The following is a 25,490-nucleotide window of genomic DNA, read 5'->3' on the forward strand; positions in this document are numbered from 1 at the left end:
AACAATTTGCATTTGACATTCTTATGTGAAAGCTAACTATATTGACAGCTTATGAGCCACTTTTTCATTTGGAGGAATGAGGTGTTTGGGGTTTGGTTTTTTATTTGTTTGCTGGGGGAGGCTCTGTTAAGGCTTTTTTTAAATTTACTTGGAATGTCTACTCATTCTTATTTCACAGATGCTCAAAACAAATAAACAATGGGAAACAGAAATAAAACCAAGTCAAGTATGTAGGATCTAACAGGATTACTCATGCAGAAGTCCCAGCTGCATGTTCATATTCTTCACTTCCATTACCAGCTTCCACAAATCCTTCTCGACTCAGATTTCTAGAGCTATACTGGTCCAAAGAACATAGATGCTCACTCACTTTTTTAATGACCAAAATTTTCCCTTTTTTCCTGTTAGTGAGGACCCTTTTCTGAACCTTCTACCACTATAGGAAATTCTCTCTCACAAAAAAAACACATGCAGCAAGCTAGATCACTGTCAAAATGAACAGTTTTATTCCTGTTATACTTATGGCCTTCTAACATATCTACCAAATCTGACACTGAAAGATGAAGACTTCTATTTAAAAGCTGAATAAAAAGTATATAAAGAGCAATATGAAGCAATGAGTTTGCATCTAAACTAGGTGTTAAATCCCAGTTTGGTTCAAATGGACAAAAAATGGCTTTACATTCAGGATCAGATAAGAAGTAGCTTTTCTAACAATAGAAAATAGTTTATTTCACTTACAATTTCCTGCATTACCAGCACAAAAGCTCTTGCAAGAACTGTCCTGCTAAGAATTTTAACAGCACACTTTGTGTATATGGCATACCTGTATATCAATTTCCTACAACAGCTTTTCAGGTATGCCTAATATTCTTGAAAGAGAGTTTTATTTGAGTAACCTTCTTGAAATCCATCATTGGCTTACTGCTGCCAATTTTCTGTGTTTTAATCATGCTGGGGAGATTTATCAGAAATGAGCTCCCATTCAGATGAACATGCAGATCACGCAGGTACAGTAATGTTTGTACATTTGTTTGTACAGTACCAGAACACCATACAGTGCAAAGGCACTGGCACACACTGTCACTTACTGTCCCCAAGGACACTTCTGGATGCACATGGAGCCACCAGGGGCCCTCCTGGCTGCACAGGCTCCACTACAGAGCCAGAACTGCAGGGGTGCATGTGCTGCAGCACTGTGCCAAGTGACACGCTGCAGCACCACAGGCAACCTGGAGCTTCAGAAAGCTGCTGTGCTTGGTCCTATCACACCCATATAACCTGCTTGAGGAAAAAAATAAATTACTCACATATGAAGGCAGCATAGGGACTTGATAATCAGACACTTAGCCCTATTATATTTGTTTTTAAAAGCAGTATAGCTCCTATACGAATGTGAGTGTCATCGTATCTGAGTGTCACATGAATCTCTCCATTCTCATCTTAATGGATTTGTCCCTGAGCAACATCTTTCACTGAAAAGCTCAATTATTTTAAGGTAACTAGCCTTTTTTATGCCACTGTATTATGTTAGCGGTTCTAGTTTTTTTTTCTTTTCTTTTGAAACTTTGCAAGGGAATTGCAGAAATTATTATGATAATCAACAACATCTCTAGACATCACAGCCTCTCCCCCAGATATAATCCTGAGACAACCTTCAGTCAGTTTAACTTCTGGTACTGCAGCTCTTCACATCAAATAAATGGAAAATTTAAATGCTAAGTACACTTCCTTCTGATTTTAAAAACCTGACTGCAGTGTTGTCACCTCTGACTGACAACAACAACAAAAAAAAATTTACCATATGAATTGGACAATCTTCAGAAGGACAAAAAAGTTTCAAGAACTATCAACACATACACATCACTCTTTTTTCAGATATATTTGATTTCTGAAAGACTTGAAAGTCTGTAAGATCTGAAAAGTACAATTTTCAAGGAAGGGTAAAAAACCCTACTGCTCCTTTTATAGTCAAGCCTCTTCTCCACCCTCCCCCACACACACTTTTTTATGTTCCCATGTCACCTTTAACAGATTTTATGGAGTTAAAAGACTGATTGCTATCTCACATTTGACTTACAAAGAATGCCATACTCTAGTAATTGACTGCAGATGCTGAAAAATGTTCACACTCAAGAAGATGAATATTTTCATTCTAAAATACGTATACATGTATACACACAAACAACCTCTTAATTTGATACCATTCTGAAAGTCCTTTTTTAAGTTAAGTCATTTTAAAGGAGGTTCTGGGAACTAAACAGTTACAAGTAAGCTAACTCTTGTATCTCCCTTTATTTTCCAAGCAGCAATACAATTAAGGAATATATCCTTGATCTTCAGAAAAGGGATACACTTCTAAAGCAAATATCAAGCTTTTCAACAAAGACATCTGATAGGATAGAAATCCTAACTGCTTCACAGTGTCTCCTTACTCCCCTGCTCTATTTAAAATTAAAATTCTTATTTTTATAATAAGAGTTAAAGAACTAACATAATCTAAGCACACACCTGGAAATTTCAGTACCTTTTCTCTTTCTGCCCTTATTTTTTTTAAATGTAATAATGATAATACCACATACTTTTACTCCATGTATCTGCAAAGACCATCAGCCACTGGAAAAGCAGGCAATTTATTTTCTTCCCTATGCAGACAACAACAGTAGCAAAGCTGTCAGCCAGATCTCGTTCATGCAGCACAGTTTATGCAGATTACCCAGGCCTAAAGTAAGTTAGTTTTTATCAGGAGTTCAAACCTAACACCAAATATATACAAGGCACTTTGTAGGCTTATGAGCAAATATAATATAAAAGCAAGCAGTTTACAAAAAGGTCATGAACTTCTCTGAAAACCTCCCCTTACCACACAAAACAGATTTATAGCTAAATTTGGAAAGTAGTAAGCACAGAAACTTAAGTAGCCTTTAAGCCATTCCCAGTTCATTTTCTTCTCTGCCAGTACAGATACAACTAATAAACAGTCAGTGTAATCATAAAGATACTTATTATGTTTCCAAGAGTTTGTATTTAGATGTTAGTTCCACAAATAATTCTGTATGGGCAAAAATCTAGACCTGCAGAATTTCTTGTATTTTTCATTTAATTAATATTTGGGTAGAAGACTCACAAAGCTTGAATAAAACCATTATTTCAAACAGTTTAGAAATATTTACATCTTTTTGCTAAGCTGTTTAGAACTATGTCTTTCTCCCATAGTTAGTAACTACCAAAATTTTCTTTATTTTGTTATTAAATGAAAGACCTAAAAGGGAAGTCAAGAAAATACACTTTACAATTCCCTTTCCCATATTGATTTTTTCACTTTGTTGTAGGTTTTTTAGCATCTGAAATGTATTACAAGTTTGTAATTTAAATATACTATTTCCTGTTGACTGTCAGAGTGTAATAAATAAATAAATAATGACATATTTTGAAATATAAATAGAAGCTAATGCCCAGACTCACCATAATTTGGGAATCTGGTTTAAAGATAAAATCTTAAAAGTTTCTATTTTAACCTGACAAACACATTCTCATACAACAATTAACTAGTTATGTAATTTCCACAGCTGCCAAGATCTTCTCTGAAATTAGCATGCCTTAGCAGCTTGACATGGAAGCTCTATCCCAGTTATTAGAGCTTCCCTTCCCTGGGCCATTATTTTTTCCCTTCAGAAAGCACTCCCATCTGTTTTCACTCAAAACCAAAAACTTTACAATTTTATGAGAAAGGAAAACTTTGCCTTGTTTTAAATCAAGTTTTGTTTCAAAGTGATTTTCCAAGAGTTTCTGGTCTTGCAACACTCACAGGGCAGTTTATTTGCAGCTCATGCACAGAACACTGCTTCCATGGCAAGTCAGGCAGCTTGGAGACTTCAAGAGTGGAACAGGCTGAACACTTCTTGTTTTCAGCAGCCCATCCAATTAAGCACTATACTGTACTTTTCTATTAACTTTAAAAAAAAATCCCCCCCTCCCCTCCAAAACAAACAAAACTAAAAACCAAGAAACCAGAAAACGGCAATTACTATGACACAATTACCAAAAAAATCTTGACCAGGAAGAGTACTTATTTTTGCATAATAATTACAATCCTGCTTCTACACATTTTTGTAAGTTTAAGTATTTTAAAATTAAAGATATTTCAGTCTATCAAAGAGCTTCAGACTCTTTGAAAAGCATGTTTTAAATATATTAATCATGATATGCCTCTTCTCAACTTTCATATTCATAGTCATATTTGAGGAGGAAATTAGCACCATAAATATAGTACTTTGCTACCTGCAACATGTATGGAGTAATTTCAATTAATTGTGATGTAATTTTTCCATCCCTTCTTGAAATGAGTGACACAGTGATGATAATAGCCTTTTTTTCCCCCTAAAGTATCATAACGTTCAGTTCTCCATCATTATGCAGAAGTTGTTCAGAACTGTTTTTAAAACACATCTCTGTTAGAAGTTTCATTGTTCAGTATTTTTTTCCCACAACCTTCTTAATGAAGGAATTCTTATTTATTACATCCAGGCACATTTTTTACCACATACATTTTTAGAAACCACCCTGAACCCACAGAGCGAGCAGCAAAGATGACTTAACTTCTCAATCTCTGATAAAAGCATAGAACATACCATGCTGGGAACTAATTCTAGCAGACCCATGCTGCCTGAAAATTTACTACTAACTACTGTATTTTGAAATGCATTATTTGCCCAGTTACAAACTATTTCATATGCTAAACTGATGCACCATGCTACATTTTCATTTAAAAATCAAAGAGAAAATACAGCACAGAATTAGGTTCATAGATAAGGACGAAACAAGAATCTTTGCAAGCACATTGACTTCTTAGTTCTAAAACTCCTGCACCTGCAAATCAAATAAATATGTTTGACTAAAGTGTATCTTCTAGAAAATACATTTTCAAAACTGAGATTTGTTCAACTATTGCTTTCTCTCACTTGATGATGTTCTACTTCTTTGTTAGGTTGAGGATCATTGTACCAGTTTTCAGTTCCTCATATGATATCCATGTCTGATAAACTCACTCCTTAGCTATTCTCCAATAATGTGCTTTTTCCAGTCACTGATATCCTTCTCGTAGCTCTTTTCTTTACACAGAGCAAATTGCAGAACCATACACAGTATTCAAAGACCAGACACACTCTGAATGCAGAGCTGCCTTTCTCATTAGCTTGCTGTTTATGCATTAAAACATTTTTTAAACACAGCTCAGCACTGCAAACTCAGACACAACTGATTAATCACCTTTATCCCTTTTCTCTACAGTCCTTCTTTCCCCAAAAGGCCATCCTTATCCTACAAGTATACATCCATCTTTCTAAGATAATCTTCTACTTTAGCTCTACCAACATAACTCTTAGTTTGTACTGCTGACCAAGAGATTCATTTTACCCTGCCCTCATAACCAGACTTTTTAAAAAATTTCAGCATTTTCCAATAGATTTTACAGACTATTCTGAATTGGAAGAGACTCACAAAGACTGCTAAGTCCAACCCTTTGGTGGCTTGAGGATCATAGCTGTGACCTTGGTGTTAAGAGCATCATGCTCTGACCAACTGAGCATAAGGAGAAATAACAAAATGAAGTAAAATTATTGGTTTAATAATTCTGTGAACAAAATAAAATTGAAACTTACCTATTAATTACAGTGAATGGAAGGATTTGCTGACTTCCTAGCATTACAAGTCTTTATTTAAAATGTCATGCTATATCAATTGAAATGTAGACACTTAGTATGCCACTTCTATTAAAAAATTAGGAAATAAAATAAAATCAGTCCAGTAAGTTATTTTCCATAACTCTCAATTTCCACCATTAGTCATTACACCTCTGTAAGTCTTACAATCTTCCTTTCTTCTGCCAGATACATCCTAATTGCATAACATTAACTACTTGTCAGTCTCTCTTATAACTTCATGAGTTTTAAAGACTCACTGAAATTTAACACTGACAGTCTAAAAGCATGGAAGTACGAGGTATTCATCATCAGGAAATGTCAATACTTCTGGCTGTAGCTGCTGATAACAACTGTTTTACTTAAGAACTTTGATGCATTTCATGATAATCCCCATTTTCATAAACTACTTCCTCATGTAGTTTCCTCCCTATTACCTGATGAACATCTCCATGTTTCCCACACCAACAATCATCAATTTTAACATTTTAATCTTGTACACCATTCAGCAATCTCAACACCACTTCTGTTCAGCCTCAAATATGAAGAATGAAATTCTCCATGCATTGATTTTGCTTTGTATGCTTTCTATACCATTTGCTTAGTCCTCAAATACCATTAGTATCAATTAGTATCAATTTCTTCTTTATATTCTATCTCCTCTGAATACAAACTGGCTTTTTTAACACATCAAGACTTCTGCTTTATGTGCTATTATATTTATCTGCACTCTGCAGATAAAAACATAATAGCACAAACTGTTTCAGAATAATTTTTCCTAAAATCTTTCTCCCAAGAGAAGCTACTAAGTCAAACTTTAAACACAGCATCCTGAAGATTCAACAAAAGAACAAAAGTATTGAGGGATTTGTATCCAAATGAGAATAATTTCAAGTTACTCTTCTACTTTGAAACTCAGAGTTCCCTTATGTCATCAGTGCAACAATGAGCTTAACAGTACCATGATCTTGCACAGCATAACCTGTGTAACACTGACAAAGGTTTCAGCACAGCTTGAATCATATTGGAAAGGAGAAAAAATATACATGGAACTAATCTGAAGCATTTGAAACTTGACTGCACAGGATAGGATCAACTCAGAATTTGAAGTACTGCTTTAATAAAATACAATACTGGGTTTGGATGAGTCTTTTATTCCAAGAAGTGTCTAGTGTTACCAACCAGACCATACTGAAGATTGGCTAAGGGCAGAATATATATGGTGCAGAGAGACAAATTCTAATTTCACCTGAATCAGGACAAGGGAATTCCGGAAGATGGACACATAAGGGTGCTGAAACAATGGGCTAGCCATTTCGAGGCCCACTTGGTAATTTAATCTTTTCCAATCTTCTTAAAGAAAAAAAATTATAAGATTTTTTTAGGGTTTACAGTACACATAATAAATTTTACAAAAATTAAAATATTGAAGCAAATAATCCCCTGAAGTCCTTAGCTACTGAAGTTGATACTATACAATTTGTTGTACATTTGAAATCAAGAGCAGAACCGAGGAAGACAGAGAAGTGCCTGAAGCACTGTAAGAATTCCATGCTGAATTTGGAAGACAACTGCACAAGAACTTTATCTACCATGAAACAAAAATTTCAGATAACTTCTGATACTTGATTCTTTCCATTTTACATTGCTACATTATTCCAAAAAAGTCAGAAGGTACTGTACATCACACAAAATGTTCTTTTTCCTGTTGCTGAGAGACACAAGCTCTCAATGCTTTACAATACTAGACTAGAAATTTTTAAACATTATTCCCTAAAAGGATGGTGAGAATAAACTTAATCCTGAGAATACAGCTTGGGCAGCTTTGACTTGGAAAGTTAGATAGCTCTGTAAAATAGTTGAGTTTAGATTAAATCAATACACACTTTCCCCTATTAAAAGATTCAGATCCTGAAATCACTCAAAGACCAACCATTATCAGCTTTATACAACTCCTCCAATAACTTAGGCCTTTTTAGACAATAAACTTAAAATGCTAGTGAATTCTCAAAAAAAGAGAAGTATGGTTTGTAAATGAGCTGGTATCTAAAGAACTTTGGTGGGGTTTTTTAAAGAGAGTATTAGTAAAATGTTAATTTACTGCAAAAATTCCCTATCACCCTACCAATTTAAATTTTATTTCATTTTTTAACAGTTAATTTTTCTCCTTTGAATACAGTGTTAACGTAATGCATAAAATGCTTCCTGTCAGGTTATAAATATATTTCAGAAAAAATAACAGAGAGCATAAAGATTGAACATTCAAGTTTAACCTTGAACACATCAGACCTGTTGCATGGCAAACACAACCTGAGTGTATGTGTTGTAACAGCTTCTAATAACATGTCCTTACACTATACCAACATTCATGGTACATTTCTGTTATTAAGCAGGAAAAGAGAAGCCCTTTGGACTAGATAACTTTGGAAATGAAAACTATTTCTACAAAATTAGCTGAATATATTCACTCTGAATAAAACTTTTTGGGAAGACACCTAATTACATATAAATAGCACCTGATGAATCTGTGTTACCTTTTAAAATAGGCTTCCCTTCACACTTCATCTCATTTGAACATTAATTATGAACACAATTATCATACATCTGTGAAGTCGTATTTTTCATAATTTTTATGGATCTCTACAAGTACTCTTCAGAAAACTGAAAGAGAATGATAGCTTTGCATAGCTGCTGTTAGGAAGACTATTAAAAAAAGGAGGAGTAGATTCCTGCAGAAGTGCCTCAGCAGCTTTGTCTAGTATGGTCTAGCTCATTCCTGATTTGGCTTCCTTGAGGTATCAAGGTATTTCCAAGTAAGAGGCAATAAAAAGTTTTTGATTTGAGTACTCTATGTTTTCACTCACTACATTTAGATGCACAAAATCTTATCTGGGAGCTTGGATCAAATAACTGAGATTCCCTTGTCGGATCTTGTTACTCAACTAAGTAGTGGGCACATTGAAAAGAGAAACATTAGAATATTACTCCTGAGAAAATACATGTTTCTGATCATACTGGTAATACTCATATGTCCTTTTTCCCTGCAACATAAAAAATTGTTGTAAATTGGGTTATTTTGGGTCGCTAAACCAAAAAATGCTTATGATGAAGCAAGGAGAGCAGCACTACAACCATAAGAAAAACAGGAGATGAGGGAGAAGATTACATTACAAAAATAAGCTGTGATTCAAGCAGAAGTTTCTGGACAAATTTAGAGCTCGCGCTCAAAGATATCCCATTTGTTTTTGTATCTCTGAGTTTTCTTCGTTTTGTTAGGATGATTTTGTTTATGAATTTTGTTTGTTCATTTATTCATATCCATGTTCTTTGGCATCCTCAGAAAATATCACTGTTTTAGAGGTCTAATGCTGGCCACCAAGAATCTAAGTATACTTAATAGATGTAAAACTATAGGCTGAGTATCATGATAAACGTAATAAACCAGACACGGTATTTCCATCCATGTATTTATTTACAAAGAGTTTAACATTATCACTGGCATCTTCTAAATAGAAGAGTGAGAAGTCATGAAGAGGACAAAGGAAGCAAGAATGGACCTGGACAGGGAAAGGCCTGTTCAAGGAGCTGATGAGAGCAGAATATTCTATGATAAATATAAGAGGGAAACTATAAATATAAGTGGGTCATTCACTTCAAACGAAGACCTTGTACTTCCATCTCCTACCCCAACTACAGCAATACATAATCCCCCTCAAAGAGATCATAAAGGAGTAAGAAAGTTCATACTATAATAATCAGAACACTGATATGAATCTGTTAGATGCTCACTGTTCTTAACAGGTAAGAGGTAAACATGTTCTTAAAACTGTATTTGAAACAGAAAGATAAGTAGTGAACTATGAAGTTTTGTCATATGCCATTTCTCTCCACTGATTTTAATATAGGAAAAGTATTTTTTAATACAGCTGCTACTGCTATTGCCTTTATTACACATCATAAAAATGATCATTTGTATCAAACTGCTTCAAAACAATGTGGCTTTGACATCAAGTTTTTAAGTACCTGCCTTGTTCTGAAAGAAATACAGGGTTTTTTTCCTTGAACTATGTATATTTTAAAAATATCTCTTGCTTATAGAGTGAAATAGAGTGTACAATACAAATAGCATAAAACCCTCCCCAGAAGCAAGTATTCAAGCTCCATTTCTCTCTTCCCCCAAATCAGAAAAATGAAGAAAAAGAAAATTTAAGAAAAATAAAATTAAAAAAAAAAAAGGACAAAATTTTGAAGTTTCAGAAGTGAGGTAATTTGTTATTTTTTACATCACAAAAGCTTTGAAAGAAACTTCAGAGCAACAAAGACTTTGGTAGATAAGAGTATCCTGCCAGGCCATTCCACACACAGGTTCACTGGAAACAGAAAGCCTCTCACAGCCCCAGATGTGCAGAACATTTAGAACAGAGGAAGAACAAACCAGCCAATTTCAATTGCTAAATAGCACACGAGAATATGAAAATGTCATCCAGCTGCACAGGAGTCCAGACTCAGAATATAATTTTACATGTTTAAACTGGCCATTCTCCATGTAGACATTTTGATTTTCAGTTAAGCTGAATTGAGAAAATGGAACTGAGGGACACATTCAGCAAAGCTGACATACCTGAGTACCAATTTTGTTTTCTCTGTGTAACTGAACACACAGACAATCAAGTCAATACTATCACTTTTTTTTTTTTTTTTTTAGCTAAACCTGTCACACATAATTTTCAAAGAACCTCTTTACATGCAACTTTTCCCCCTACAGCTTCAAAACCTGCATTTATATAGCCTCTAGGTCAATACAAGGTCCACCTACTACAGCCACCTACAGCACAGTGGCACCTATACATGGAACAAAACTTACTTTTCCAACAGTCCTGTTTCCCCCAGTGTGATTTTCATGATACTTTAAATGATACTATGTTGCTGAAAAGCATACTCAGAATTATAGCTAAAATAATAAAAACATATTTTAAAGGTAAAAAACCAAATCTAATAGATGCCTACCTGAACCCACTGGAGATGAACCAACACTAAGACTTTGTAAACTTCCATTCCTGAGCAAAGTTGGAGATTTTTGAAGACCAGAGCTTGTCACACTTCCTGCAGCAGATGCCACAGATGAAGTTGGGGAAGCAGAAGAAACTGAAAGATGGGAAAGACTTTCTTGACTTTTATTTCCTTTAGGTCTACCAGGCCCATGTTTACTTTGCTTATTTCCTTTCCGTTTCTTCTCTGTTACAGTTTCTTCTTCTAGTCCAGAAGTTTGAGCTCGTTTGTATGCTGTAGGAGTAAGGCTTGAATTACTTATGTCTCCAGGTGAGCTGTCAAAGTTTTTAGATTGGGGAACAGCTGCTGACGATGTAGGGAGACCAATTAAGGAAGTGAAACAATTGACTCCACCCTCCTGGCTCCCAGCCTCTCCTTTATGTACATCTTTGGTTGACGAAGCCTGTTGAGAATGTGTGAAACTGTCACTTCGTAGATCTGTGTCTGTAAAACTCAAAAAGTCTTGGGGAGACTGAACTGAACTTCCAGAAGATGACTTTATGCTCCCAGGAGTGCCCAAAAAGCTTCCTAAAAAGAGAAAGAAGTACAATTATGTTTTTCCCTGTAGTTGATGAAAACCAATGGGAAGTATTATGGTCTTAGAATAAAAAAAATTTAATGTGAAAGACTATGAAAAGCTTTACCAAGAGCTAAAGAATTCTTTAAATAACTCATTGGATTGGTTCTCCTGCTAATCTTCACTTTGCTGGATATGAGTCTCAGATTCCTGTCTGAGATTCAAATTTGCATCTGGGGCACAAACAGGTGAAAATGAATAAAAGAAGAATAACAATTTTGTTGCTTAGGCACCTTTAACATCCATCATGTTTTGAAGCCATATCAAACACTTGGTGCAAATTGGAGCAGGTTTTTTTTGAACATACAGCTATATAAAAAGCAAGCTGATAGAAATGTGCTATGTTCACATATACACTATGCCCGCAATCTTCCTTTACCACTCTACCTAAAATCAAGAGTCTGACAGAGGTCAAGGGAACAACAACAATTGGGCTTAATTCTCCTCAGCTGAGGAGAAGTTCCATAGAAGACATTTTTCAAAAGTGCAAGAGAGAAAGTGAAAAACAGTGTATGAAATTGGCATTTTAAGACTTCTTTAGCACTGTCACAGAACCATAAAGATCTTTTGTGTAATAGAATTACATTCCTTCTTCAGTACTTGGAATGCAGTCATTTCATCACCATATTACTGTATTCAAGGCAGAAAATGAAGCACTCTTGGGAAATACAAAAATCTACATGCACTAAAATTCACTGTTTTATCCAGGTGAGTGTCTGTGGGTACTGTTTCACAGAATTCAGACTGATGACAAACATCAAGAAAATATTCCTAACTATGACACTAGGTATAAAAAACCCATGTCCTTTAAAAACGAGTGTTTTATCTTTAGTACTCCACTCAACGTTGTTAAGAATTCCACTTATAATAAAATTTATTTAAAATAAAATTACATATACAGTTAACTAAAAGAATTTAAATATCATTGTTTTGTATTTTAAATAAGTTATATCAACTTCCCTTAATGCAGCCCAGAAGAAAATGCATGCACATAATTAAGATCTATTTTGCAATCTGCAGTAAGATTTTTCTTTAAATGAGGAATTATAGATAGCAATTTTCAAAGTTGTGAGAATTTAAACAAAAAAACCCTTCCTCTTCTTTCAAGTAAAAAAAACTGACATATTGAAAAAGTCTTGTAAATTTACAAGTGTTCACTGCATAAATAAACTCAAAAGGAAAATCACCATCACAAAGCATCAACAACAGTCAACCACTAGACACCACAGTGAAAATTACTAAAAATTACTTTACAGAAGACCTAGTGTGTTGTGTTTACAAATAACATGTTTTACTAAGTAAGGAATTTGAAAAAAAAACTTTTAATTTTTTTGATCATTTTTCAACTCTGATAAAGATGCCATAATAAAATTTGCTTTTAAGAAGTGTTCATAGTGCATGTAGTGGGTTTTAGCAAGCTCAAAAAGTAACAGATTTTGTACTACCTAAAGTAAATAAACCTTGCATACTTTTAACATACTCGACTTCTGTTCATGTATTTCAATGACAAAACAATTAAGTAGAAAGGTCTTTCACTCTGAAGGAAATTGTACACTTTCAATATCTGCATCTTGAAAAATTACTGAGGGGCCAATGCATCCTATGCATTAGGTAGTCCGGTTCTGTTCTTTACCCAGTGCACTGACTAAAAAATATCAGTATTACTCTCTCAAAGAGCTAAGACCTCTAGACTCAAATTCTTATTAAAGTTTACCCCAGACTAACTTTCTGGCACATAAAGACACTTCTGTTTGCAGCTAAAGAGAAAACCTTAACAGTCTGAACAAAAGCATCAGTTCTGCCTTTTTAAAATGTACAACCTTCTTTTTCATGTTATAGCAACAAACATTTTTACCCTGCAAATGTTAGGTTTTAAGTGAAATAACCTCAGTACTGAGGATAAAACATTAACTACTTTTCAAGTTCTGCATACAAAAAATTTCTAATTCATGTCAAAGCAGAAGTTGTGTTACAGCTTAACAATCAGTACCTTGCTGAAAAGGGCTCGCTGCAGTCACAGTTGTTCCTGGATTTCTTCCAGCACCAGGCTTTCTTCCCCTCTGACCTGAGCTGTGACCTGCAGATTTCTTCCCTTTGCTCTCTGACCCTCTAGCCTCTGAAGAATCTTTTCCACTTGAAACATGTGTAGGAACTTCCTGGAAATTTGCATTTGTAAATCGAGCTGAGGTATCTTCCAACCGCTTCAAGGAGCCTGACATGGAGTTGTTGCTAGTGCTTGTGTATGTCTGGCATTTTAAAAGAGAGAAGAAATTAAAGAAACAAGTCACACAAAAAACTCTCACAACTGTTTACAAGGACCTCATTCTTTCAAAGAAACACAGAACTGTTCAAATACTACTGTAACTAGAAACAACAGGAATTACAGCAGCTGAACTCTGAAGATTCTCAGCAAACAACTGAAGTACATAAAACATCATTTTGTGCAAAAAAATGCATAATGGCTTTGACTGAAATTTTTACTTCCCTGAGGTAAATGGAAAAATCTCATGGGTACGGTCTTTATAGTCTATTTAAATAGGATATTGTTATTTTATGCTTAAAATTAAAAAGTAGAAAATTAACTTTTAATGCTTTTCTGAACATACAATTTTATGCCTTTTTTTGTTAAACTGGAAATGTTCTTCCATCAGCAATGAAACTGTTCAAGGTGTCAAAACCTAAGAACTTGGATTTTTAAGACTTTATAGCCTCAACACCAAACCAAAATCAGCTCCCTGGCATGTGAACCATCCCCCATTCATCCAATTCCTTAAGAATCACCAAGTAAAGAAGACACATGAGACAGCTGACCGAGACACACTTACTTCAAACTCACTCTCTGACAGGTAAAAAAACACTCTTGAGCTCCCAATGCAAATTGCTGCCTCAACCCCCATCCACCCCCAAGATTTCCAGCCCTTTTCCTACACTCATACACTCTCCATAGGCTTTCAAAAATTTCATCTTTAGGTCCATTATTTTTCTGTTAAATTTTACCAGAATTGTTCCTATTGGTGAACAATAATCAAAAGAGGTTTCACAGAAAGTAATTAGGTGGGAAGGGAAACTGCATGCACAATATCAGGAAACCATACAAGGGAATATTATTGTTCTCATGATTGAAAAAAATGTGGAATTGTGGTAACAGAATTTTAATAATGTAAGAAAGAAAATGAAAGCAAAATCAGGAAAAAGAAAAAAAAATCTACTCTTATTTATACTCAAGACACCTAGTAAAACAGCTTCTTTTAAAAATATATACATCAAACCTAGAAATTACTTATCTGTTCAAAAAGAGCTTGTCTGTTTTTCAGTTCTTTACAGAATAGAATTTAAAATAGTGTCTACAGTTATCTCTCCATTAAAGACCACACAAACACATGCCTCTTAAAATTGAGCATACACACACGTTTTCCCTGCCCCCAGTGAGATGCTTGCTGAATTTAGGCCTACAACAGAATGTTTCTTCATCTTTACAGAAAGCTTTGTATAGCAGCTGTACAAAGTTTTCCATATTTTACTAAAATAGATAAGACATTTACATAAACCTTACTTTTCAGTTGCAAATGACAGAAGACAACTAAATATACAAGCTTTGAGGAAAGCAAATACTTCAATCTATTTGCATACCAGGCCAGGCAATGACGAGTAGGCATTAATTTGCAAACACTGTGCTGTGATTTGGTTTGACTGCAAGTCTGAATCCCACTCCTGGCAGATTTTGAAGAATATGCATGCACAACACAGTTCTGCTTTGGAAAATTCTGCTCCCACAGCTATTTGCGTTTCAGAAGGTGCTGTAAGGTGTACTGAAATCTACATGCTTACTCAGAGAATCATAACACAAACATGATGAAATATACCCTAAGCACAGAGAGCTACTGTCATTTTTACATTCTCCATCTATCACTGTGCACCCTGAAGAGCAACACCATCCATCTGCAGCAAGTCTTAAAACTTCTGGGGATTTATGGCAAACATGCAATAATCAGTCTTGGTACACACAGTACGTGCCAAGGTTTGAGTGGCCTTTAGCCCTGTACAGATCAGTACAGAGCTGTACCCTTGCACAGAGAGGGGAATTACACAGCAGGTAATTCTCCACAAAAATGCCAGGTGGTAAGAGCAGAGTCTGAGCAAAAACCAACCAACCCAAAAAAACCCCCAAAACCAACACTGGGTTTGCATGGCCGGGTTTTGGGGGGGGGGGGGCTATAGGGGAGGCTTCTGTGAGAAGCTGCCAGAGGCATCCTCCATGTCCAGGAGAGCCAATTCCAGCTGGCCTCAGGACTGACCCAACACTGGCAAGGGCTGAGCCCATCAGAAATTGTGGTAACACCTCTGTGAGAAAATACTGAAGGAAGAAAAACCAGAAAGGGTAATTGGGAAGATGTAACTGCAGCCAGAGAAGGACCAAGAACATGTGAGAGAATCAACTCTGCAGACATCAAGGGCAGTGAAGAAAGAGAAGGAGGAGGTGCTCCAGGCACCAGAGCTGAGATTCCCCTGTATCCCATGAAGACCATGGTGAAGCAGCTGTGCCCCTGTAGCCCATGGGGATGCAGAGATCGACCTGCAGCCCTGGAATAAACCCACACCAGAACAAGTGGATGCCTGAGAGGAGGCTGTGACCCCATGGATCAGGCTCCTGGCAGGACCTGGAGACCCATGGAGAAAGGAGTCCATGATGGAGCAGGTTTCTTCACAGGACTTGTAACCCTGTGGGGGATCCACACTGGACTGCATCCTGTGGAGAAGTGATCCATGTTGCAGCAGTCAATGGAGAAGTGCAGCCCATGGGATGGACTCAGGATGGAGGAGTTTGTGAAGCACTGTCTCGCATGGGAGGGATGCTGGAGCTGGGGAGGACTCTTCTCCTTAAGCAGCTACAGGAGCAACCAGTGACAAACTGACCACAACCCTCACTCCCCATCTCCCCACACTGCTGGAGGGAGCCAAAGCTCAAAACAGACAGAAATTTTTTACCAGGAGTAAATATGGGGCTGATGGCTCCTCCCAACTAAGAAGGCAGGCAGAAGAAGAGGCAGTAAAGAATTCAAATTCCTAAGTCATTGTAGCTCCTCTTCACACATTCTATATCTATGTCCCAAAAGTGAAAAAATGTAGTGCTAACACATTAATCAAAGAGTAGTCAGGCATTTCTTATTTCAAACTTTTTCAAACTTAACTGATTCAGACTGAACAACATTTGCTATGACATTACAGGGATACACAAAAGTGCCTCTCAAAATAGCAGGGGCTGGAATCTCAGTAAAATTTCTTGGAATTAAATTCTGCAGAACCAACAGGCAATTCAACCTCACTAACAGAAGGTAAATTCAGTTTATCGTGCAGTTTTTCATGATTCTATCTAAAGAAACCACTCATCCAGATAAAAACATGCTTTAAGACATCACCTGAATAAATGGTCATTACCACTGGATTTAAAAGGTTTAACGTCTTTAAAAAGGAAAAACAAATTTCATTTCAAATTTCAGTTTCCTCCACAGGAACATTATGGTAGCAGAAGTGATTATATACCAAAATAAAGTCATGCATTCAATACAAAGAAAGACTGCTGTGAAATAGAGATCAGGTTCAAAACAGTTCTAGCAACTCCAGTTAAAAGGACACATAAAAGGAATACATTAATGCAATATTCTGAACCAAATATTCATCTTAGGAAAAAATAAAGCTTGTTTCATTACTAGAATTTCAAAGTTTTGAGGAACACATTACAAGTTTATAATCAAGAAAAGCAAATTCCTGTAAATGGTGTTAAAAGGACTTGAAAAAATCAACTGAAGGAACTAGCCACAGCAAAAAAAAAATCACTTCTATATATCCAGTAGATACTTTTTAAAAATACACGATCGCACTTAGGAACCTCTGAACACCAATTTTCCAATAAAAACACCAATAAAAAGCTGAACACCAATTTTCCTGATGATTTGAACCACTATAAAAAATGTCAATAAACGAAGCAAACAGGTTAGGTAAAGAAAATCCACATGCAAAAGATTAAATTAAAAAATGAAAAGGGCATGACTATATTCAAACTCCAGAATTAATATTCTGTTTTAGTTTAATGAAGTTATAATTAAAGTTCTAGAATTAGAGATTTTCTGTTCACTTTAGTGTTTGCCCTAGCTCATCCCTGTGACTATCCATAGCAGTAAACCTTGTAATTAGGGAAAAGATAGGGCAAACAAAGCAATTAGAAATAAGCTTAGCAGAAAAACAGGAACCAACTGTGTCTTTGGCATTAAAAGCAAATTCCCATAGGCAGGATGCAAAAGATAATCAATATTTCTATATATTTTTTAACTTTTACAGAAATACACAATAATATCACTTCTTGTAAAAACTTATGATGATTAGATAATCAAAGTACAAGAGGGATATAATTCAAGAAAGGTAGGATCATACATAGTATAAAAACTAAACAAAGGTTGTAAAATTTAAAGAAGTTTCCATACAAGTTCCCACATAGCCTCTCTTACAGGCTATGAATTTTAGAAGTTGTCTCAGACTCAAAAGGAAAATGTTTAGGGCAAATTAATAAAATGAAATAACCAATCATGTGGACCAGTCAATACTATAACCTAATTTCAACAGAAACTGTCACACTCACTGATTGCAATCTCTAATTGCTCTTAAATCAAACCAGCAAAGTGGTAAATTGATTCTACCTTTTCTTCTATTTTTTTTTAACAGAGAGTTATTGAGAGTTTCAGAAAACCACTGACTACTAAGTCTCACTTGACACAAGAGCATCAAAGAGAATACAGCAGAACAAGAAACAAGACTCTCAACAGAAGTGTGAGCTCCTAATGATGGGATGTTAGCAGTTATGAATTCTCAAGTTAATAATCTTAGAATAAAGAATTATGTGAAGCATAGTAAAAATCTAACTTTCTTGGAGATTATTCTTGAAATTGATACCACTAGTTGAGAGAATAATTCCAGAGACCAGAGAAAGTTGGTATTTCAATTGTTTCAGCCTGTCCTGATGAGGGCTTGGTGTACCATATGCAAACACACATTTGTTGAATGCAACACCTCAGCAACCAAACCACACACAAGCCTCAACACCTTACAGGATGACCTCTGCATTATTAAGCACAATCCAACTCAAACCATCGTTCCCTGACTCGGATGTCAAACATCTCCACATGAATGGGACACATTCTTTCCAACTCTGAAATCAGAAAACCTATTTCTCAATAGCACTGCCCACTCTGTAACACCAACATTAGTGTCATTTTATTGGTGGATAGTAGAAGTGATTCTTGCTGAGTACAATGAGAACTGTCATTCTTTAACCCTGTATGTTGCTGCTCGGATTAGGTATTTTCTAACACATAACAGAAAGGGAAGGTTAGAGAACATAACAGAACAACCTGCTAATAAGGCAAATTTTAAGTGTATGAAGCGGGAGCTGTAATTTCATAACTACCAGTTTTAAATGCTTACAGGTTCAGTGTCAGCTCAGCATACACAAGTGAATTTTGAAGGAAAGACTTTCTAAAACTTCTCAAGTTGTTAAATATACCTCAATTAAGGAAAATTTACTGGAGCATCACTGGCACCTGAATCAAAATTTAAGTACAAAACTCTAAGCCTTTCTCCATATGAAAACCTTCAAGTATTTTAGGATTTTACATTACAGGAAAAAATACGAAGAGTGCTTGATAATTATAGAATTTATACCATTATAAAGCTCCTGTATATATAGTAGAATGATTACATCATGAAATTTTGACATAAGTAACTGAAGTGGAAGAGAAAAAACACATCGACTTACTTTTTCTGTAGTTACAGTAAGAGATGGAACCAAAGATGGGGAGGACTCCGACTGCTTCTTGTATTTTTGCTTGTGTTTATCTTTCTCTTTATATTTCTGTAAGTTGTAAAGACAATAAAAGCTAAGTTCAGCTTCACCTTTCACATAACCCAATCTATATTGCATCAAGTGTTATCAAAACTGAAGAGATACGGCAATAATGTCCTGTGCTATTTGGAAAACACATTAATGCTCTGAATGTTTTATAATGTAATTTTATAAAGTAAATCAAGTATTTATATTTGTTTTCAAAGTGCATCAACTGAAATTGTTCAATAACAACCAGCATTTATGAATGCACTGTTGTTAGTATAACCCATCTTTACAATAATCACTTAATCAACAAAAGAAACTGAACTAAAACCAGAGACATGGCTTCTGTTTCAAAGATCTTCGTTCATTTTCCATCAAAGATTTCTATCTATCTGCATCTCTGCACCTGCACAGTATTTTTTGTTGGGATACTAATGTAAATTAATGCAAGGTTTTAGCTTTGGCTCCCCTACTGACATCTCCATGCATAAGAATGGGAAATCTGATTTAGATTTCATTTCCAAAAAAGGGACATACATTTTACAGACTAAATAAGTATTTTCCATGGTAAACTGAATAAAATATCAAAGCTATACAAATCAAATGTGCTTTCTAAAAGAGCTGAGAATGTAATCAGTTTTTTAATTTTTATTTCTTAAACATGAATGAAGCACTGGCAGTGTGAATAAAATTGTGCCAACGGAGAGAAAATAACTTCTTATCCCAGAGCCTTTATAGTATAACAGAAATCTTTCATACTGGCAGAAATCAATTTTTGGAGGATTACAGAATCAGACATAAATTGTATTTTTTTGAATAGTTTAGACAAATACTTTACAAAAACAGTGAGTCTGACAAAACTAACAATTAAACTTAGAACACAGAAGTTCAGTATTTTTTCCAGTCTAATCATAAACAAGTCATTTTTTCTTAGCAATGTAATATGGTTTCCTTAGACAGTCAGTGTTAGAAGATGCAAAGAAACTGCAGCTGGGAAAGAAAGTTACTTAAAGCTAGTGGCACTCAAGTATTTAATTTCTTTAATTATATATTTGTGGAATTTTTGTGAACTAACACAAAACTCTGCAGAACAGCACAATGCACAGCTATTAGTTCAGACTGCTTCTACAGAGAGCTAGTAAAAAATGTGCAACCATATGGACTGACACAAGGAGTTCAAAAATCCCACTGAGCAGCTTGGGAAGATGTGTAAGTCTAAACAGCCATATAAAAACTCAGTAACTGTTCTGAATCTTAAAAACTACCCATGCTGATCTTTCTCTATCAAAATGATTGTCCAAACTTTCAAAAGAACATAATTTGTTCAACAGCAACTGCCCAACCACTCTCACCAAGCACCAGGACAAGATGCAATATGTGGATGCTCTATTAAGGTATGACCAAGTATCACCTTTCTATTTCTGTCACAATGGAAGAAATATCAGAAACTTTTTTCATGGAATCAGCCTGAGAGAGTAAAAGAATGAATTTTTAATTTCTCCAGTAAAGTAAAATTGGTTAACTGACAACCTAGATGCAAAGCTGAAAGCAAAACACTTTTATCTCTACCTTTATGAACTGTAAATACCAGGTGACTGACTTAGTGATCACCTTGTTTCTAACCAGCCCAAATCCTTTTAACTAAACTAATTTTGCCAGGAATGAAATACAGTTTAACCAAGAAAGTTAATAAATCAAGTAAAAAAACTATAAGCACCAAGATATTATGTAGAACTATACTTGCTAGATACAATACATTAAGTCCTTTTAATCCTTGTACACTTCTTAAAACACAAAGACAAGTACACTTAAAAAAGCTGATAGGCATTTCTAGGTCTGGGGTTTTTACACACTCAAGTGAACTTGGTTTTTTTTTTTTTCCACTCTGCCATATGCATAGAAATATGGAGTTTTCCCCTTCATAATAAAGTGAGCAGGTGTCATAATTACAATGGCATACACCACAAGGTAGGTTTTAAATTTTTTCAATCTAATATAGGCTTGTTGAAGGAGCTTTAGATCAGGGAGGCTGTGTTTGTTTTCTTTTGTGTTTTTCTCAAGGAGAGATTGTTTGTTTGTCTCTTTTTGCACCTGGAAAACATATTAGAAAGGAAAAAAAACTACTATGGAGAGGAAGGATTCAAATGCACTGCACAGTCTTTTCAATAACATCTTAAATGTAACAATCCCTAAAGTGCTACACACACTAGCAGAAAAGCAAGCAGGAATCAAGGAAAAACAGAAGCATCTACACCAAGACTGCCATGTTATCCACTGGTTCTGTTGATACAAAGACTTGCAACAGTGCTAGGCTACCAAACTTACTACATCATCAGTGGATGTGTTTAGAAAAACTTGAGTAACAATTTCATTGAATCCCAGACAAGCTTCAAGAAGGAAGCTATGGAATGGCTAACCAATGTCTGAGTTTCTTTGGCTTTTATTATTCTACTGGGAAATTCAAATCATCCTAAAGAATTTTTTTATTTATAATTTTGGAGCCAAGGGGCAATGACTTTAATACACTTTAGGATGAAACTTCACAACAATAACAGCAAACAATAAGAAAACTTGTAAATGAACATGTTTTACAATCTTTTCTGTTGAATTTTCTAGTGTTCTTTTACTTCCCATGTTAATTTCATCTAAAAGGCAAAGAACAATAAAATTCTGGCCAAAGGAACACTTAAGAGGACTTCAAATTACATTTTGTAACACACCGAAATCAACATCAGTCCCTACACATAAGGAGGTGTCAGGAAGGACAAGGGACACAAGAACAGCAAGAAAGAAAAGGACATAACTCAGTGTCTGGAAAGAATATACTTGATTTCTGTAAGGTGAAGCATCAGCAACCACATCAAATTCCTCCCCCAGATCCAAACCACCAAGACAAAGTTTGCCAGGACAGCTTACCAAGGTTACAGCTTTCCACTGAAAGCCACTGCAGGGGTAACCCATTCAAAGGCCTTCTGCATCCAAATATCTCAAACACAAGACATCTGCTGTCCTTAACTCTACATTTCCTCCTTCTTTTATGTTATACCTCCTCTCACAATTTTTTCCTTTTTTCCTTTTCTTTTATTATCTTTTTTCTTCCCAAGGAAAGTTGAGAAGCATTACTTTTGAATGTGAATTGACTTCAAATGCATACCACATCAAAGAACTGGAGAACAGTGCAGGAAAATCTCTGAAAGAAATGCTCAGCCTTTACACTGATAAGAATAAAAATTTCAACAAGCTGCTGAGACTGCTGAAGAGACATAGCTCCTACAAAATGACTTGCCGTTGCACCCTCTTCTACCACAAAGATGCATAAAAAGTCTAAGAAGAGTTCTGAAATATCCACTTTGGAATTCAGAAAAAGATTAACAGAGGGACATGAATTCCCACAATATTTAACAAATATGACAGCTTTCAATCAAGTCTGTCTCAAAGGCCACACAAACTAGCCATCTTCCCTACTGCCACAAAACCAACAAACTGTTAGCTCCCAATAGACAACTCTGTATGCTTCACTTTTTTAAGATCTCTATTCAGTCACAGCTCTAAAAAACCTCCAAAAAAAGGTAGCAACAACTCACCAAGATAAACATTCATACATAAAACCACATGAGAGTTCTCCATTCTAAGGAAGGTAATGATATCAAATGTCTAATCTTTTACAAGCTTTATTGTAAGGAAAATAAAGGACAGAAAAAAAAAATTACTCTTAACAAGGAATGAAAATAATATTGCCAGTGAGTGAAAGCTAAGGGAGCATTAAAGGCAGGCAGAACAGACATATCCCATTTATATACTTAGGAATGAGTTCAGATGTTCCAAACTCCTGTGCAAAGCTGATAAATGCAATCTGTACATTCTGTAAAACAGAAGACACAATTCCAAGGAAGAACATACGAAAAAATAAAGGGCCAACAACAAAATTGCCAAAAGAAACTTTAATCTTGGTTCACAAGACCAGATTCAGGCAGCTCCTGAAATCTTTCTTACTGTAACAAAAATAAGGCATGATTGCCATGTGGCCCTTGGGTAAGCACCTGTAACAATGCTGGTCCTGAACAACTTGAAGAGCCTGTATTTATGGTGCAGCTAAATACCAATACAGAATGCCTCAAGTTCATGCATCATGATTAATCAGAAAGCTTTATTTCTCACCAGGGATCTCATTTTTGGCTTTTGTTTCTTACCTAAAAAATTATGCAATCCCATCTTAACTCCAACAGTTACATGTTTCTAGATAACAAAACAAATATGGTGCAAAATTTCTGGAATTCTACAGCACCTGCTGTGCATTGCTTTCTTGTAGAGGAGGGGGTAGGTGAATGAAGAAGGGGATGGAAATGTATTCTGATTGCTTCTGTTTCTCTCACAAAGATTCAATCTACAAAATTATTACATAATATGACTTCACAAATACACTTTGGTTCCAATTCTTCATTTTTTAAGCTCATTTACTTGTTTTATCACTCTAAATATCAACACTTGCTCATTCATTTTCTTTAACTTACTTTCAGAGAAACATTTGTCAGACCAGTGAAAAAGACCAGCATCTCATCAAAATATCAAATTAAGGATGCATGTGTAACTACATTTTAGCTGGGATCTGTTACCAGCAAAAGAGATATAATAAAATGTATCTTTTCAAACTTTGGACTTCAATGTTTGGAAAAAATGAATAACACAAGTGAACAATAAATAGTTCACTTCTAATGAACGAGAATTTCTTCTAATACAGAATAAATGAATGAGTTCAACTTTTCCTTTAAATGGCATTAATAATTCATAACATTTCCACATGGAAGTATCATTTAACTTGTTAAAGGTATTTACACCTATTTGCAATTCATTTTTGTCTCAGGAATGCATAGCCCTCTTGAAAGGGGTTTCTACAGGAGTTTATTTGATTAAAATACATTCCAAAGTTGGGCATTTAACAGTTCACTGTTACAAAAGAACAAAAAGGTTTTCTGACCCCACTCTCACCTTTCTCAGAGTGCTTAGTGTCAGACCTCCTGTCTGCCCACTCAAACTGCTGAACAGCAGCAACAAAAAAATAAGTGGAGAGTCTTCTGTTGTTTTAGTGAGCCACATTATTTTTGTGAAGAACATGAAAGATGGACAGTAACAGGAATAGAGAGATGCAGAACAGAGAAGCAAGAGCTCATGAGTTCAGGGAACAGGAGACTAACTTCTCTTTTGGAAGAATTAAAACACATGCACACTATCAGCAACTACCAGTGCTTACTCCTTCAAAACCAAACTGCTTGGATTGACCTTGAATTACATTTTTATGCCTTCTCTATTACAGAAATCCTTATCCTCCACTACCTTTGGCTGTTTCAAGTTTTCAAACCTCAACAACATTTTAAAATCTACTTTTCTTACTGATTATTAAGCAAAATCTTCTGAATGCCTAAATCCCTCATTTTTCAGCTGCTTTTGACGTCCTCAAATAATGTTAATGTATCAGAATGCTCTATTAGCACAGAGTACTCATATCAGTTCTTTGTCATTTATAGATTTTCTGCACTTTGTGTCACCAAACACTGCAAATCCTGAGCTGTCACATCACAACTAGCATCCTCAATGGAAAGCTGTGCTTAGTTCTTGCTCATCCCAAATAAGAGGCCAGATCTGCCTGGCCTCTTATTTAGGACTAGTAGCTATTAGCAATATAACCATAATGACCACAATCCCCAAGTTTCAAACTCAAATCCTAATATCTCTTATTTTTATAAGAACAGCCCTTTCTCAGGCATCCATCTACCTAGCATTTTAAACAGTAGAATCCACAGCAGAAAAATTCAGTGCAGTAGCAGTGCTGCTGCAGTCACAGTAACAAAAGGATACAGGTAAGAGATAGTTTATAGAGAGAAGTAGGACACTACTGCCAGCATTATTCATATACATATAACCCCAAGCATAACTTGTTTTTAAGAACAATTCTTGGTTCAATTACTTAAATACTCAAAAGCCTCACTTAAATGTATAATGGTCATAATTTTAACCATCAATGGTAAAAAGACTCAAGAATCAATAATAAAAATGCCATCCAAAGCTTTTATGAGGTGCAAGACTACCAACACTTATCCAGAATGAGCTAGTCCTTAGATATTTCACACTAAAATACACTGCTTTTGTTATTTGCAGTTTAATATTAATTGTTAGTAATAGATATGCAGTGCCAAACACTTGAGTAGCACTTTCTAACTTCAAAAATGGTGCAATATTACTTAAACCAATGCAACTATGCATTGTCAGTGCTCACCTTCATTCATTCCTA

The 25,490-nt window shown here is 35.4% G+C and overlaps 1 protein-coding gene across 5 annotated transcripts in view; it reads right to left on the reverse strand.

Moving 5' to 3' along the window:
- MLLT10 (MLLT10 histone lysine methyltransferase DOT1L cofactor) overlaps positions 1-25,490 on the reverse strand; it is a 124,187-nt gene that overhangs the window by 45,178 nt on the left and 53,519 nt on the right. For all 5 annotated transcript variants that reach the window (XM_071428838.1, XM_071428837.1, XM_071428835.1 and 2 more), the window contains 3 exons: positions 19,133-19,228; positions 13,316-13,571; positions 10,707-11,276 (listed from right to left, as the gene is read on the reverse strand). In XM_071428838.1, coding sequence (XP_071284939.1) covers positions 10,707-11,276; positions 13,316-13,571; positions 19,133-19,228 — 922 coding nt within the window. The remainder of the gene's footprint in view (positions 1-10,706; positions 11,277-13,315; positions 13,572-19,132; positions 19,229-25,490) is intronic.

The sequence above is a fragment of the Agelaius tricolor genome, unplaced genomic scaffold, assembly GCF_023055355.1.
Source record: "Agelaius tricolor isolate 1412-34295 unplaced genomic scaffold, bAgeTri1.0.p SCAF_6, whole genome shotgun sequence".
In the NCBI taxonomy this organism is placed as follows: Eukaryota; Metazoa; Chordata; class Aves; order Passeriformes; family Icteridae; genus Agelaius; species Agelaius tricolor.